This window comes from Paramormyrops kingsleyae, chromosome 17 (genome assembly GCF_048594095.1).
Source record: "Paramormyrops kingsleyae isolate MSU_618 chromosome 17, PKINGS_0.4, whole genome shotgun sequence".
Taxonomy (NCBI): Eukaryota; Metazoa; Chordata; class Actinopteri; order Osteoglossiformes; family Mormyridae; genus Paramormyrops; species Paramormyrops kingsleyae.
The window spans coordinates 18,340,859-18,356,784 of NC_132813.1; the positions used below are offsets into that span (position 1 = coordinate 18,340,859).

General features: G+C 48.3%; 1 protein-coding gene across 1 annotated transcript; it reads left to right on the forward strand.

The window, feature by feature from the left end:
- Window positions 1-570: 570 nt before the first annotated feature.
- Window positions 571-13,573, forward strand: vwa7 (von Willebrand factor A domain containing 7). The gene is made up of 18 exons (XM_023844116.2): window positions 571-906; window positions 1,712-1,802; window positions 2,992-3,246; window positions 4,425-4,658; window positions 5,895-5,991; window positions 7,108-7,239; window positions 8,015-8,210; window positions 8,687-8,856; window positions 8,979-9,091; window positions 9,348-9,464; window positions 9,801-10,001; window positions 10,142-10,274; window positions 10,389-10,541; window positions 10,655-10,747; window positions 10,995-11,275; window positions 11,534-11,670; window positions 11,864-12,023; window positions 12,106-13,573. Exons 1-18 carry the CDS (start codon window positions 605-607, stop codon window positions 12,577-12,579), a joined length of 3,339 nt encoding a protein of 1,112 aa, XP_023699884.2. The 5' UTR covers window positions 571-604; the 3' UTR covers window positions 12,580-13,573.
- The last annotated feature ends 2,353 nt before the right edge of the window (window positions 13,574-15,926 follow it).

Below are 15,926 nucleotides of genomic sequence, written 5' to 3' on the forward strand. Positions count from 1 at the left end.
CCGTGTGCTATTTACTCGTCTGCAGCGTGCAGACAGCCTGCCAGAGAAGAACCTTATTCATGTGTCCATTCATTCCCAGGGTGTCTGGGCTAAGTGAGTCATATGTTGAGTTGCATTCTTGAGCTGCTCATTGTCTCCTTCTTTCATCTCGTCACCGATCCCCCAAGTTACTCATCCATTCCTCACTGTTTTGCTCACTTGGGGATCTCCTGATTTTGCTTCCCTGCTTTCCACACCTTCCTCTCTTTCCCTGGGGAGTTTCGCTCAAACAGGAGTGGGCACAGCTCACTATGATGCCACAGCTGTCTTTGTCTCTATGGGCAACGAGACTTAGCGCTCAGCAGTCGCCGTGGGCCTTGGCTGAGCAGGACAAGGCACAGCGGGACCTTTGTGTTCAGTCTTGTCTCTTTGTTAAGGTGCAGAAAGCCTCAAGGTTGATACTAAGAGTTGCGTTGGTTAGCAACTGCTCTGCTTTTACATTCCCACCATGACATAATAAAAGGCTTCCCACGTGTGGGAGGGAAGCAGGGTGGTGTCTTCATTGTACTGGCCAGAGCAAAGTGGGGGAGAAGTGTGAGGCCACAGCACAAGCAGCCAACAATGTATGCAGCCTCATTGTGAAGATTCAATGCCAGGGGGGCGGAGCCAAGGAGCTTGCGGCCTCAAAGAGGCAAGCTGCCTTCACGTGCTGCCAGTGGGCTATCTGCATCACACGCAGCCTGTGTGCTATTTATTTATAAACTCCCCCCCCCCCCATTACAGCAGCAAAAGCAGAAGCCAAGTACCTGGGTGCAGAGCAACTTCAGTGCATGTTTGCAGGAGCCCTTGTGGGCGGGACATCGTCAGTCTCGTGGCCATAGCAGAGGTGAGACGCCAAGGAGACCAGAGGCAAGGCGATGAGCCAAGGTAAGAATTTACGCCTGTTTGCGTAACATCTGAATAGAACATCTCACCTGCTTTCAGAATTTATAGCAATTACTTGAATGTTTTCTCATATTGAACAAGAGGTAAGTTACACTTAGCTGAAGAAAGAGGCTGATGCCTTTAATGTTTTTATTTACACGTGTTTTCCTCGCATTCATCCTTAATTAAATTTTACTAATTGCACTTAAGGACGATATGTAAACATGTTAGCTGCACCATATAGGTGACGCTCAGTGTCATTAAGAAATGGGTATAAATGTCTACACAACAAAGACTCCAGCAGCTGGAAAAAACATGGCACAAGTGAAAGTCTGGGTTTAGATAATAGTGTTGATATTGGCCAGCCGGACAATCACCAATGAAACCACATGATGTGGTCACATGAAAGGGCGCACAATGAAAACCAAACAGCACTGCCATATCGACAAGGAGATCAGCTATATGGTGTTTGAGCACCTTGTTTGTCTAACATATCTGGGCCAGCTTCTTTATTTCACTGTGCACTTTACTGAACATGCAGCTGAATAGCAAAAGAATCACAGTTACTGTGTAAGTTGTGGATCCTTTGATTGTGTATGTTTTTTATTTATTGCACTGTGCACAATTAACGTTACACAGTAATGAGCACGCCCGTGATGTCCTCCCTGCTGGGGGCAGGGGCCCATGTCTGGTGGGGTAGGGGCCCATCTCGGGTGGGGCAGATACACAGTTCGTGTGGCAGGCAGCAGATATGGGACGTTCTGTCTTTCTCTCTCACTTTCTGTACTCGATGTGACTCTCTCTGCAGAACCTGTCAACAGACACACACACACACGGTGTCTGCCGGCGATCACGCGGCTGCAGGTTGCCGGAGTCACAGCAGTGCGACCCTAACTCAGGTAGGTGCAGGAGATCCTCATGACCACCAAGAAAAGAAAAACTGTGTGGGGTCATCTTCTTCAGAATATTTAGGCTATTAAAAGCACATTAATCCAAATACATTCAAAGTCAGGGTGTAAAAAGTTCAATTATTGTTCATGAAGGAATTTCTGATAACTAGCAGAAGGTCAGTTCTCCAAATGAGCTGGATGAGAATTTGCAAATTTAAATGCATATGGTGTCTATGGATGGTTTGCGATCATTTCCGCTTTGGAGGGGCTTTGTGTGTGAAGATAAGTTCAGTGGGTGGTGACCTACATTGTGTGCCATAGGCATAAGAGGGTGTGTTTCTGCGTAGTTTCAGTTGCTCCTGCTTCTCCTGCAGACTGAGCCATTGGCAGAGAAACACGTCGGCAGACAATCATTTACAATCGATTTGGGGCGTAAAACAGAAAATGATGTATAGTGCAGGGAGAATAAAGCATCAGTCAGCCCTCATCCACACAGAGTGAAGTAGGAGTACTATCGTAGACACGTCCTTGGCATCTGTATTGCATGTTTATAGGAGGCAAAGCTGAAGGCTGCAGAGCTTACAGGCTGGATCTGTCTGGGCACGATTAAACCTGAATAGGCTGCAGCTTCTGTCTCTAGAGAACCCTGCAAAGGAATGGTGAGCTCATCCACAGGGGGGCAGGGAGGCCAGCAGTCACTGAGGAGCGACAGGCTTTGAGGAGTGATGTATACTGAGGAGAGACGCACACTCGGGAGCAAGGCACACTCAGGAGCGACACACACTGAAGGGCGACACACTCAGGAGCGACACAAATTCAGGAATGATGTACACCGCAGAGTGACACACTGAAGAGTGACGTACCCTATAGGTGGCCACATTGGGGACCATCTGCTGATGGGGGGGGGGTGCCACATGGGCTTTGATGGGCACCGTTGTGGGGTTTGATTTCTGCACCCATGATTTCTTAAAAAAATAGGTTCGATGAAGTGGTGTCTCACCAAATCGACATGCGATGGACTCGCATGCAGCCGCCTGCCATCTGTCTCCTGTGCTTCACCAACTGACTCTCACTGCGACTCTCTCTATAGAAGCCAGCAAATTCAAGCTTAAAGCATTTCAATACAAACTAAAATACATAACAACAAGCAAACTAGGAGGTAAATCAGAATCTGCACGCCCCTCTCTCTCCTCCTCAGTCCTCCCTTCACCCTCTTCCCCGAGACGTCAGTGGACCAGTGGGCTGTGCACTGGCCATGCCCCACCCGAGGCTGCGGGTGTTCAGCTGCCTCATGCTGCTTCTGCCCGGTCACCAGGCCTTCCTGCCCAACTTCTGGTCCCAGATCTTGACGATGTCTTGGAGCTCACACACACACCAATACATGACGGAGCAGGCCCTGCTCAACGTCACACTGGCGACGCTGGGTGCCATGGACAGAGGCATTGCAGGGAAGGTGAGCATGAGTGAGCGGATCCCGAGGGTTTGCCTGAGTGATCATCCTAATGGGGATACAGTACATTAAAGAGCCACAGGGAGGTAGAGAAGAGCAAACCTGCTTAACGATGTCTCTGGTATCCTGTTTAACACACTCCCCAGCAGCCTGCTTAACACACTTCCCAGCAGCCTACTTAACACACTTCCCAGCAGCCTGCTTAACGCTGTCCCAGGCATCCTGCTTAACACACTCCCCAGCAGCCTGCTTAATGCTGTCCCTGACAACCTACTTAACACACTCCTCAGCAGCCTGCTTAACACACTTCCCAGCAGCCTGCTTAACGCTGTCCCAGGCATCCTGCTTAACACACTCCCCAGCAGCCTGCTTAATGCTGTCCCTGACAACCTACTTAACACACTCCTCAGCAGCCTGCTTAACACACTTCCCAGCAGCCTACTTAACACACTTCCCAGCAGCCTGCTTAACGCTGTCCCTGGCATCCTGCTTAACACACTTCCCAGCAGCCTACTTAACACACTTCCCAGCAGCCTACTTAACACACTTCCCAGCAGCCTGCTTAACGCTGTCCCTGGCATCCTGCTTAACACACTTCCCAGCAGCCTACTTAACACACTTCCCAGCAGCCTGCTTAATGCTGTCCCTGGTATCCTGCTTAACACACTTCCCAGCAGCCTACTTAACACACTCTCCAGCAGCCTGCTTAACACACTTCCCAGCAGCCTGCTTAACGCTGTCCCTGGCATCCTGCTTAACACACTTCCCAGCAGCCTGCTTAACGCTGTCCCAGGCATCCTGCTTAACACACTCACCAGCAGCCTGCTTAACACTCTCCCTGGCAGCCTGTTTAAAACTGTCCCTGGCAGCTGGGTTAACACAGTTCCCATTGGCCGGGTTAACCCTGTACCTGACAGACTGCTTAATGCTGTCCCTGCAGCCTGCTTAGCGCATCCCCCAGCAATCTGCTTAACATTGTTCCTAACAGCCTGCTTAACACTGTGCACAGTCCCCAGCAGTCTGCTTAATGCTGTCCCTGGCAACCTGCTTAACACAACCCCCACAGCTTGCCGCATTATGGGCCGATCTGTCCCCTGGAGAAGCTGTCGATGCCTGTGGTGATGTAGGGAACCTACAGGGGCAGCGGCAGACTCACAGCATCCAGTGTGGACCGTTTCCAGGACAGGTTGGGCCGGGAGTTCTGGCATGCAGTTGGAGAGGTGGTGAGAGCCAACGCCGCCATGGACTTCCTGAGCTCCACACGGTCAGACCCGGTGTACCACTTCGACTCCGAGCATGTGGAGGAGGCTGCTGCCATGCTTCGGGAATTTTGGGCCCAGACCCTGCTCTCTGTCCAGGCCAAGAAGTACCAAGGTGCCCGGCAGAGTCTGGGCCAGCTGTTCCACTCCCTACAGGTGATACAGCTGCAGGCTCCACATTCTCAAAGCTTTGCTGCATAAGTATTATTTTGAAAGTTGTGCTCTTGCTCAAATTGTATTAGGATGATACTTGCATTAATAAAATACAGTCATGGCAAAAAGTTTTGGCAGTGACAAATTTTGTTTTGCAAACTGTTGCTTCAGCATTTTTAGATAACTTCTTTACGTGTTTCTATGATATACTGAAGGACTATTATAAACATTTCAATAATCTTAAAGGTAAATGCATACATTTTATGCAAAGAGTCAATATTTACAGTGTTGACCTTTCTTCTTCATATCTTCTGCAATTTGTTCTGGGCCAAATCCTGACTGACAGCGAGGCCATTCTTGCCTTGTTAGGGCTCGGAGTTGATCACAATTTGTGGGCTTGTGCTTGCCCACCTGCTTTTTAGGATTGACCACAGCTTCTCAATGGGATTAAGAGCTGGGGAGTTTCCTGACCACGTACCCAAAGTGTCAGTGTTATGATCTGTGAGCCATTTCGTTATTACTTTGGCTTTGTGACGTGACGCTCCATCAGGTTGGAAGATACACAGATAATCACAAATTGCACCTGGATCGTTTGAAGAAGTTGCTCTTGGAGGATGTTTTGATGCCATTCTTTATTCATGCCACTGTTTTTGGGCCCACTCCCCTGGATGAGAAGCAACCCCACGCATGGATGATCTCAGGATGCTTCACTGTTGTTACAACACAGGACTCATGGTAGCATTCAGCGTTTCTTCTCCAAACAGTCGATTTTCCAGATGTACCAAACAATCTTCTGAAGTACAAGGACTGGACAGCAGAAGACTGGTGCAAAGTTATTTTCTCTGCTGAAGCCCCCTTCCAACATCTGGAAGATCTGTCATAAAATTGATGTATTTGCCAATAAAAGCCTTTGAAATTTATTCAATGTTTATAATTGTTCTTCAGCATACCACAGAAACGTGTAAAAACAAAAAATGCAGAAGTTTGCAAAACACAAAATGTGTGTCACTGCCAAAACCTTTGGCCATGACTGTACATGCATTTCAGGAACAGGCTTCATAATCTACTATAAGATAGAGTGATCTCTCCAGACTGTTGTTTATATAACCTGGCCATGGCTTTTCAGAATATCAGAATGCCTTTAAACAAACACAATGAGTCCTGTGGTCTCAGATGTAGAGACCCAGGGACCAAACCCACAAAAGTGACCTGCAACTCCTATTCTTCCTCTCTGGCCAGGATTTCTACAGCCACAGCAACTGGGTGGAGATGGGACAGCGCTCCTTGTACCTTCATTTGCTGCACCCAGAGGAGCCTTCAATACCAGTGGCTTCAGGTGAGGCTTGTCGCCCAGGGCATCCCAGATGAGACGATGAGACAGTGCAATCATTTCCCTTCGGGCCAGTTTATACGCATCATGGCGGTCACGTACGCACCATGCTGGTCACATATGCATCATGGCAGCCATGTACGCATCATGCCAGTCACATATGCATCATGGCGGCCACGTACGCATCACGGCCACGTACGCATCATGGCGGCCACGTACGCATCATGGCGGCCACGTACGCATCATGGCACCCACATGCGCATCATGGCAGCCACGTACACATCATGGCAGCCACGTACGCATCATGGCAGCCACGTACGCATCATGGCAGCCACGTACGCATCATGGCAGCCACGTACGCATCATGGCAGCCACGTACGCATCATGGCGGTGACGTACGCATCTTGCCGGTCACATACGCATCATGGCACCCACATACGCATCATGTACTATTTTGATTTCACGTACCTACGAGTGGAACACTCAGCAAACGTATGATGTAGTGTCACTAAAAATACTGGGGGCAGTATGGTCACCTTTTGTCACTGGACTATGTGTTTATATACAGTACAGTTTTTAAGAATGAGTGGCCTGATGAATTGTATATTTTCAGAAGCAAGAGAGAAAATATTCAGAACACTATTATGTCCATCTGTGTGCAGCGTTCTTCAAAATCTAATGGCAGTTTATGTTTCTTCTGCTTCCAAATTCAATCTGAGCTAGTGTCAGATGTACAAAGTACAATGAAATTCCTATTACTTGGTTGCATTCATAAGAAACGTTATTTTTCAATACAACTGAAGGTGATACAGTTGACCGAGAGCAGGGAATTTACGTTTCCTAGAACGTTGAAATTGTTATAGGAAACGAAGCTTAGCAAGCTGTGCAATTTGAATGACCATTCCTTTTCGAGATTAAGGAGTATATGTTTAACATTAGTTAAAAGCTTACTTTTATGCATGAGCTCTGCTTGCGCCCTCTGAGCCAAATCCTAACCACTTTCATCCTCGCTCATTAAATCACTCAGACGTGTTTGTGAGAAATTGATTTATTTTGAACTCCCTTCTGCTTTATAAATATTGCCAACATTGTGAAGCCGTAATACTAATGCCCCCCTTCCAGAGGACACTCCAACCTGCACTGACTGTTACACAAGCAGCTGCAGGAACAACATCCTGAGCCAGCTCACAGAGAGAGAGCACACCTCACTACTCACCACGGGGTACTTCAGCACTCAGCCCAAGAAACCACCAGGTATGACACTGTCGCTGTCTGCCAATACATGACGGCAGCCAATGCATAGCAGTATTACCGGCAACCACCCAATGTGTACAACCATCACACCCAATGGAGGTGCAGTACTACAACCAGCAGCAATTCAGTGGATGTCCATCCATTACAGCCAGACACATTTTCCATTGTGATTACCGACGACAAAAACAAGGGCTCCTTCAACCTTGACTCAGCAACCCAGAGTCACTGATTTATCCAAAGCCAAAACATGATCTAAAACTCAAGGTTGTCAATGAACAATCAGTAAAAAAAAATGTAGAAGGGGACAGAACAACAGCAGAATCAGAGCTGAAACCACCACAGTAAAGAAACAGGCGCTGGACCAATAAATGGAGGGCAATTCAAATCAAACATCAGGACAACAGGGAGAAATGCCCAGCATGGAGTAAACTCACGATGCCTTACAGGGAATTGGTGGAAAGGGCCTGAAATGCACAGGAAATGCAACACAAGTGGATAACCCGATGAGAACGATCAAGGAAGGGTGACTGCTCTTAAAGACTTGGACTAGCTCTAGAAACTTGTTAGGGTCTCAAACCAGTCCACACTCAGATCTCGCAGCCAGCAGAGAGCAAAAAAAGGCACTGGAAGATGACTAACTAGACCAGTTCATGACTTATGAGCAGCATATGGCTGATCTGCAGATCTCCGTCACGCTTCACTGTGATGGTAGAAATGCAGGGTAGCTGTCAGGATGCTGCATGGATCCCCTAGTTCTGTCTCCCTGTACTGCCAGGTAAGTGCAGCCATGGCGGGATCCTGGACAGCAGCCGGCACCACGGGGCCCAGGGCGGCATCAACAAGGACAGCACCTCCCCCTTTTTCTCCCCGCACCACTATCTCCATGAAGAGGCCGCCCAGCTCGCCACCGCGGCGACCAGGGCCGTGCTGCTGGACCTGAGGGAGGCCGTGGGAGCCTCCAGCTTCCTGAGGTAGGCCGTGGACGTAGGGTGAGATGCCTTCATCACCAAACAAACGATGGCACTCTAACGTCCATCCAACCATCCATCCATCCATACATACATACATTTTCTGTAGCCCCTCATCCTATTCAGGGTCACGGGGGCTCTGGAGCCTATCCTGGATGCTACAGGTACAAGGCAGGAAACAACCCAGGAGGGGGTGCCAACCACTCTAAAGTCATAAAAGATAAATAGCAAAATGATATCTTAGAGCAGAGCTACCTAATTCGGGGTAGGCTACTGTAAGCCTACTTAAGTATTTGGTGAGTTCATTCAAGAGACTCATTGCCTAGATGTCCGGATGCAGCTGCTTTACCCTTAGGGGGGAGAAAGTGTTTGAAGTAGACATTCACACATTCACAGGCTTCAACAATCTGTTTTGTACAGCAGAGTATGGCTTGTGGTCGCACAGTAAGCTGTGTAGACGTTGCTTTAACCTTTCACAGGCTGTTCGGCGTGGGCCAGCAGCCGGCCCTCGTGTTCGTCATGGATACCACAGGCAGCATGTTCGAGGAGATCACAGCTGCCCGCCTCCGCACCCTGTCCATCATCCGGGCTCGTGCCAAAGGCCAGCAGCAGCCAAGCACCTTCATCCTGGTGCCCTTCCATGACCCAGGTGAGGGGGCAGTGGTGAGGGGGGGTAAGAAGGGGTACTTTGCTCATTTATCTGGGTCTGCCCTCAATGCGAAGGGTGACTGTTTGATGGAGGAAAGGGAGATCTCATGCCTGGTGTCTCAGGGGTAGGTCCTGTATACGAGACGGACGACCCAGAGCAGTTTATGAGGCATATGGAAAGCCTGCTGGCCCTGGGGGGCGGAGATGAACCGGAGATGTGCCTCTCGGCAGTGCTGGTATGTAAGCAGGGGGGGAGGGGGGGTTCATGTCAGTGACATATAGCTTATCATCTCACAGTTCATTACGAAGCACCACTGTAAAGATCGTTTGAACTCTGTGCTTCAGGCCTTTTTATACTTACTGTTTCTTTAACCTCATTAACTAGAATAAATGCATTCCTGGTGGCTGTCATGTGGTGCGATTGTTGTGGTCACACTCGCAGTCGCACGCCCTGACCAGTCTGTTGTCTGTTGGGCTGTGTGTGTGTTTCAGTTGGCCCTGACTCACACCCCCCCCCTGTCAGAAGTGTTTGTCTTCACCGATGCCTCCCCCAAAGATGCTCACCTGTATGATGCGGTGGAAGCCCTGATGCGGGAGAAGCAGTGCAAGGTTGCCACCCCCCACTAATCCACCAGCAACCGCTGCACCCCCCCACTAATCATCTACCTGCCGCTGCCCCCCCAATCCTCCACCTGCTGCAACACCCCCCCATTAATCCTCCACCTGCTACTGCCCCCCCTACTAATACTCCATCTGATGTCACACACCTCCCTGCTAATCCTCCACCCAATACTGCACACCCCCTGTGCATCTTCCTCCTCACACCCCTCAGTCATCCTTCACCCAATGCCGACACCAGACCCTCACCCTCCTCCGTGGTACAAACAATGGAGCTGACAATTCACTCAGTCTCCTTCACTCATCAGGCTGCTTTACCTCTGCCAGGTCAGCTTCCTGTTGACGGAGGACCTGAGTCCTGTGGTGTGGAGAAGGGAGATAAGAAGAGTGAGGCAGGCCTTGTCCCCAGAGCGATTCTCCCTCTACTACAAATTGTCCTCCGTGTCAGGGGGCCTGACCATCGCCACCACCAACAGTGACATCCAAAAGGCGTCTGCCATTGTGCAGGACAACATCTCTGCCGGCAAGGTAAATCTGCCGGGGACATTTTTGAATGAATGTGCGGTAAGCACATCCCAAAGACATCCCAAAAGAGAGCAAAAGATGTGCATCAGCATCTCCAACAGCTCAGCACAGACCCCCCCTCCCCCCCCCCTCCTCCCCTGAAGGTCACCCTGCTCCATGTGGACAGTGATTCTGTCTCCGCCTCCTTCCACTCGTTTCACGTGGACCATGCGGTGAAGTCGGTGACGGTGCACCTAGCCGGTGTGCTGAAGAGTTCCATCCTCACCAGCCCTACAGGTGCAGCACCACAGCCGCCCCCCCCCCCCCCTCCAGGAAGCATGCAGTGACATCATGCTCTCACACATACGCTTCTGCCTTCTCTTTTTCGTCATTCACGGACGTGTCTTCCAGGTCGGACCCAGTTCCTGCTGGAGCAGCAGCGCCCCCTGGCTCACCTGGAGATATCTCACGGCCTTTACCGGATCAGCCTGCTGCCCCCCATTGAGCAGGGCACCTGGAGACTCCATGCAGAGACAGACGGCCACATTACCATCCAAGTCATAGGTGTGACCGCAGACAGACCTTGTTATTAGATATTGAGCAGCATATGTTGGACACAACACTACTGAAGGTCTGTATAGTGTAACTGTCGCTCTCCCCCCTCACCGTCTCCCCAGGTGACAGCAGTGTAGACTTCCTGTACTATTTCGCTGTGCTGGCTAATGGCACCCACCCAGGTCTGGCCAGGGTGCAGGGCACCCCTGTGGCAGGTAGGGGGAGTGTGTGAGTTGTGTGGGTTCTGAGGTGTTATGCCCCAGTTTACCGGTGTTTACCAACCTGGTCCTCGGGGACCTCCAGACTGTACACATCTGTACAGTTTAATATTTGATTGCTCTCATCTCAAGGTCAATTCTGGAAGCCTTTACATTACAATCTGCTGTGCTTTTGGTGCATTTTTTGAGTTGATTCATTTTGCTTTTGTTTTCTGCTGTTTTAACTAACTGCTGTCCTCCCCAGGTGTGCCTACCTTTCTGGTACTTTCCATAATAGGCCTGTCTCCAGATGACAAGGTTTCTATCAGCCATGTAACTTTGGTGGGCAGCAGAGGAGAAAGCCTTCTGGTGGTGCCACTCAACTCCTCCTCGTCCTCCTCTTCCTCCAGCGAGGAGCTGGTGGGCAGGATAGATTCGATGCCCAGGGAGCCCTTCAGCCTGAGGCTGACTGGAAGAGATGGGAGGGGGAACAGGCTGGAGAGGGTCTCCACGGAGATGATCCAGCCCACGCATGTGCAGATACAGGTACTGCAGCATGACCATGACCACACAGTATGAACCTGCACAGGAACCATGAACACATGTAAACAACACGGCAGCAGCCTGGAAGGGGCCGACAGTCCTGACACGTCACAACAAAGTGCTTGAGTTTAATGAGGAATGGAAAGAACATATGCAGCCCAGAGAATGCATGTGCTACCGTTTGCAAGCAAAATAAAAGCAGCGGTCTGGGTGCCGAGCTGTAGACCGAGCAGAGGATCACCCCCCCTCCATCTCTCACAGGTTCTCTCCATGCCCCCCCTGATTCCTGGTGAAACTGCCATGGTGCGTTTTGACTTGTGGAACCATGGCCCTGCCCGGCAATTCACCCTAACCGCCGAAGACGATCACGGGTTCCTCTTACAGAAAGGTCCTCGCAGGTAACTGTCTGACTCATGGCTAAGGAGCTATTTCTGTCACCAGAATGTTGTAGGTTCAACGTCCAATTACTCATCACCATTCAAATACAATAACCCTACAAGCTCTGCTAATAAACTAAATGGAGAGAGCATCTGGTAGTCTTCTGAAGGAATGACTTTTCTTGTGATTCCGGTTCCCTGCTTTTCACCGTAGGCTCTCTGCTGGTGAGGGAGGTCGGGTGAGAGGGGAGGTGCTGCTGAAAACCCCAAATGCCTCCGAAGCCGGGGAAGGGGTGACGCTCACTCTGAGTGCCCGTGCGCTGGACACCCCAGATTCGAACTACGCTGTGGTGCGGCTGAATGTCATTGTGCTGGTGAGGGAGTCCCTGAGGCTGACAGCTGCTCCTTTAGCATGGGCTGCTCCTTCCTGACATCCTCACGCATTCTGCCCCCCAGGACCAGGATGCCACCCCCCCGACTTGTTTGGCAATACAAGCGAAGGCGTCCTGCACTGCGGACTGCAGCCATGGCAGATGGACCTCATCTCTAATGGTGGTGGACAGGGGGAGAGCCGGCCTGGCTGCTCTGCAAGTCTCAGAGGGCCGGGGCAACCTCACCATTCTCCAGGAAGGAGGTCAGTCCGAAGGAGGAGACAACAATGACCGTGCGGAGCCGCGAGTGGGACATGGCCAGACCAAGCTTGACGTGCCTGCCGGGGTCCGGGGGCGGCCTCTGAAAGTGAGCTACACCTCCAGCTGCTGCTTCCCCCGAGCCGAACTGCTGGTATGGGACAGGGCAAGAAACATGAAGCGCTGCCATCTGTCAGCCAGCCAGCAGGGGGCGATAATGGAAAGCATTAGTGCTGCTAGGAGGACTGAAATCACACTGTGTGTCATGCTGCTGAGTATCCTGTGGCCAATACTGATGTAGCTGTGTCAGGTGTACAAACTTGATTCTTTCCCGAAATAGCATATTACCAAGTGTGGGTTATGCTTGTTGAAGTCTGTTTTCCAGCTCTGTTCTGTCCCATTTTTAATAGCAATGCCGATGGACACATTTGGCTTTTGACTGTGCTGAACCTGGCCAAATATTCAGAAGTGAAGAAATTCATCATTCCCTTTGTTTGATTACATGGTTTACTGAGAGAACATTTTTAAAGTATTGTAGGTTATTTTGTAACAGCTGCAAAACTTTACACATCTCGGATGATGTCCCTTATCTTTGCTTTTTAAGTCTGTAGCCTGGAAAAACAAGGTCAGATTATTGCTGCTTAAATAAAACAAATATTCAGAACATTCATAAGCAGGAATCTTGCAGATTTGCTTCTCAGAAATGTTTTTAAATGCCACAAATCCTCGTTTGTCTGGTGCTGGAGACAGCGTCAGTCTGCCTCACTGCCCACCCCGTCTCCGGTCATGTGCTGCTGACAAAGTCAGGGGCTCCTCCTCAAACAACAGCTGGCAGCAGGACTAAAGCTTGGAGCCAGCAGCACCACAAAGCAGCAGGTAGAAAGTACAAACATAACAAACACAATGTAACAAACATAAACATGACAAACCTAACATAACAAACGTAACATAAGAAACTTATAGTAATAAACACAATGTAACAAACAAACATAATGTGACAAACGTAACAAACACAACAAATATAAGACTGAGTTGAGTAGTGAACAGTACAAGGAACATAGATTTGGGCCCAGGAATGAGAGCAGAGAGCAGAAACGACACCCATAGGAAAATTAGATGGGTGCCAGATTCTGGGAGTGGCTGCATCAGAGTGTGGCATCAAGCATCAAGGTCTCAGCATGTGTTCTGGGGGCCGAGATGGAATCACCACGACGACAACAGGTTACCTCAGTATTTTGAGGTGAATTAATTGAGGTTCCAATTAACCTCTTTCCAAAAAATTTCTTATGCATTGCTGGAACCCTGCTGTATTTGCTAGATGTTTTTGCTAGATTTTTATTATTATTATTATTATTAATAATAATAATAATAATAATAATAATAATACATTTTATTTATAACGCACTTTTCACTAACAAAATCTCAAAGTGCCACATTAAAAACAACAAAGTTAAAAATATCCATAAAATCAAAATAATATCACTACTACTAAATATGACATCTTAGCAGTTGTATGCTTTCCTAAATAAAAAAGTCTTCAAATTTGCTTTGAAAGAGTCCAGGTTCTTTGTAACTCGCAGCTGGACAGGAAGATGGTTCCATAGCTGTGGGGCAACAGAGCAAAAAGCTCGACCTCCCATAGTACACAGCTTAGTAGAGGGAACTTGAAGTAGCATACTACCTGATGATCTGAGGATGCGGTTTTTATTATTATTATATTAAAGTTGTCCAAAGGATTTTAATCAGGCAAATTGTTCCGATGCTACAGACCAGGGAATTTGTTGGGTGTGGACTTTTTGCTCTTAATGACTGATTCCTCATCAACAGAACATCGGATTCTTATCAAACTTACTATGTGTATGCTGGTATGACATTCCAAAGTCTCGCCACAAATTTCATAACAAACGACTGGACACAGAAATATTAAATTTTGTATCAGTATTCATGGCCAGATGTCCTAGCTAATCATTTAATAAAAGGTCATCTGCTCATTAAACATGACTGACAACAGCCAGTCAGATTTCCGCAGGCTATAATTACCCTTGTATATAACTGAGAATCATGAAATTTGGTGTCACTGTTCAAGGCTACAAAGAGACACCAGTCAGCCTAATGGTGGTGCTATAGTACCATATTTTACATTTTGGCCCATATTTCTAAACTGTGGGTCATAGAAGGTAAATTCCTTTTTCATCACATTCCTTGGCTTCAGATGTCACTAGCGGGAAGCAAGGAGGACAGAGACCCAGAATTGCGGGGATCAATAAGCTTTACTGAGAGGTCCACCCAGGCCAGACAGGACAGAATGAGCTGGGGCTTGCTACGGAGGGAATGCTCCGAGATCACGCCACTGGTGGTGAGGGGCTCGGGCGTGGATCGAGGGCTTTTGGATAGGAGCCGGAGCGACGGCACAAGAGGGACGCACAGAAGTCGTGGTCATAGTCCGGAAGAGTAGGTCGTAGCCGGGGTAATCCGTCCGACACGGAGACACGGGAACAAGACACACCAAGGCAGGGGAACAGGAGGCGCCGGGCTCAGCAAGGCAGGGAGCGGGTCTGGGGAATGAAGGAAAAAAGGAGAGAATCGCACACGGAGGAGACAGGTAAGGCCGGGGACATGGGGCAGACGGAAGACAGGTAAGTTGCTTAGTACGGCGTCTCGACATCAGCTCAATACTTCGCAATGAAGCAGCGGAGTGTGCCGTTTAAGAAGGTGGTTGATTGCTTGTCGAGGGATGGTTCGTGCGCGGTCCCGCCCCTGTAGGCGTGACATCAGACAATCATATTTGCTATTTAGCTAATTTGCAAAATGTGCAAAATCTACTTTCTCGAACTTGTCCTACACTGTTCATTTAATTCACACAAAATTTGAACAGCAACATCTTGAGACCATGTAGACAAACATAGGATTTGTCCATAGGATTTCGATCAGGCTAATTATTCAGATGCTACAGATCAATTCATTTCTTGAACACGGCCTGTTTGCAATTAATGAGCTATTTCTCATCTACAGAATATCCAGTTCTCACCAAACCTGCTATGTGTAGTTGGTATGACATTCTGATGCGACTCTCTTGTTCATGGCCAGATGTCCCAACAAATCATATAATAAAAGTTCATCTGCTCATCAAATGGCTGACAACAGTCTATCAAATTTCAGCAGGCTACAATATTATGGCGCTAAATCAGGGTCAATAGTTTTGTTATTTTTAAAAAGAAAATTGAAAGCTGATACTGAAGGCATCAATGGAAGTCCTCAGCCCTTGTTATGCTGTCACTCATTATTCCAGGTCCCTCTCAGCTGATACCATGCCCCTACACAAATGCCAGAAGTCGGAAACTGAAAAAATATGATCTGAAAGTGAAAAAAGAGATCACAATATGGAAAAAATCTGAAATTGACAAAATAAGATTTGAAACTGTAAAAAAGATCTGAATCTGAAAACGAAAAATTTGCAACCGAAAAAATAAGTCAAATATCAAAATATGTATGAAAGTGAAAAAAGAATATTTAATATTTAATTTTTATTTTTAAAATATTCCGAACTGAATCAAAATTATATATAAACTGAAAAAAACTTTCAAACACTCTTTTAGTACATGAAAACTTCTTCGTCTCAAATTAACAAAACTATTGGCCCTGATTAAG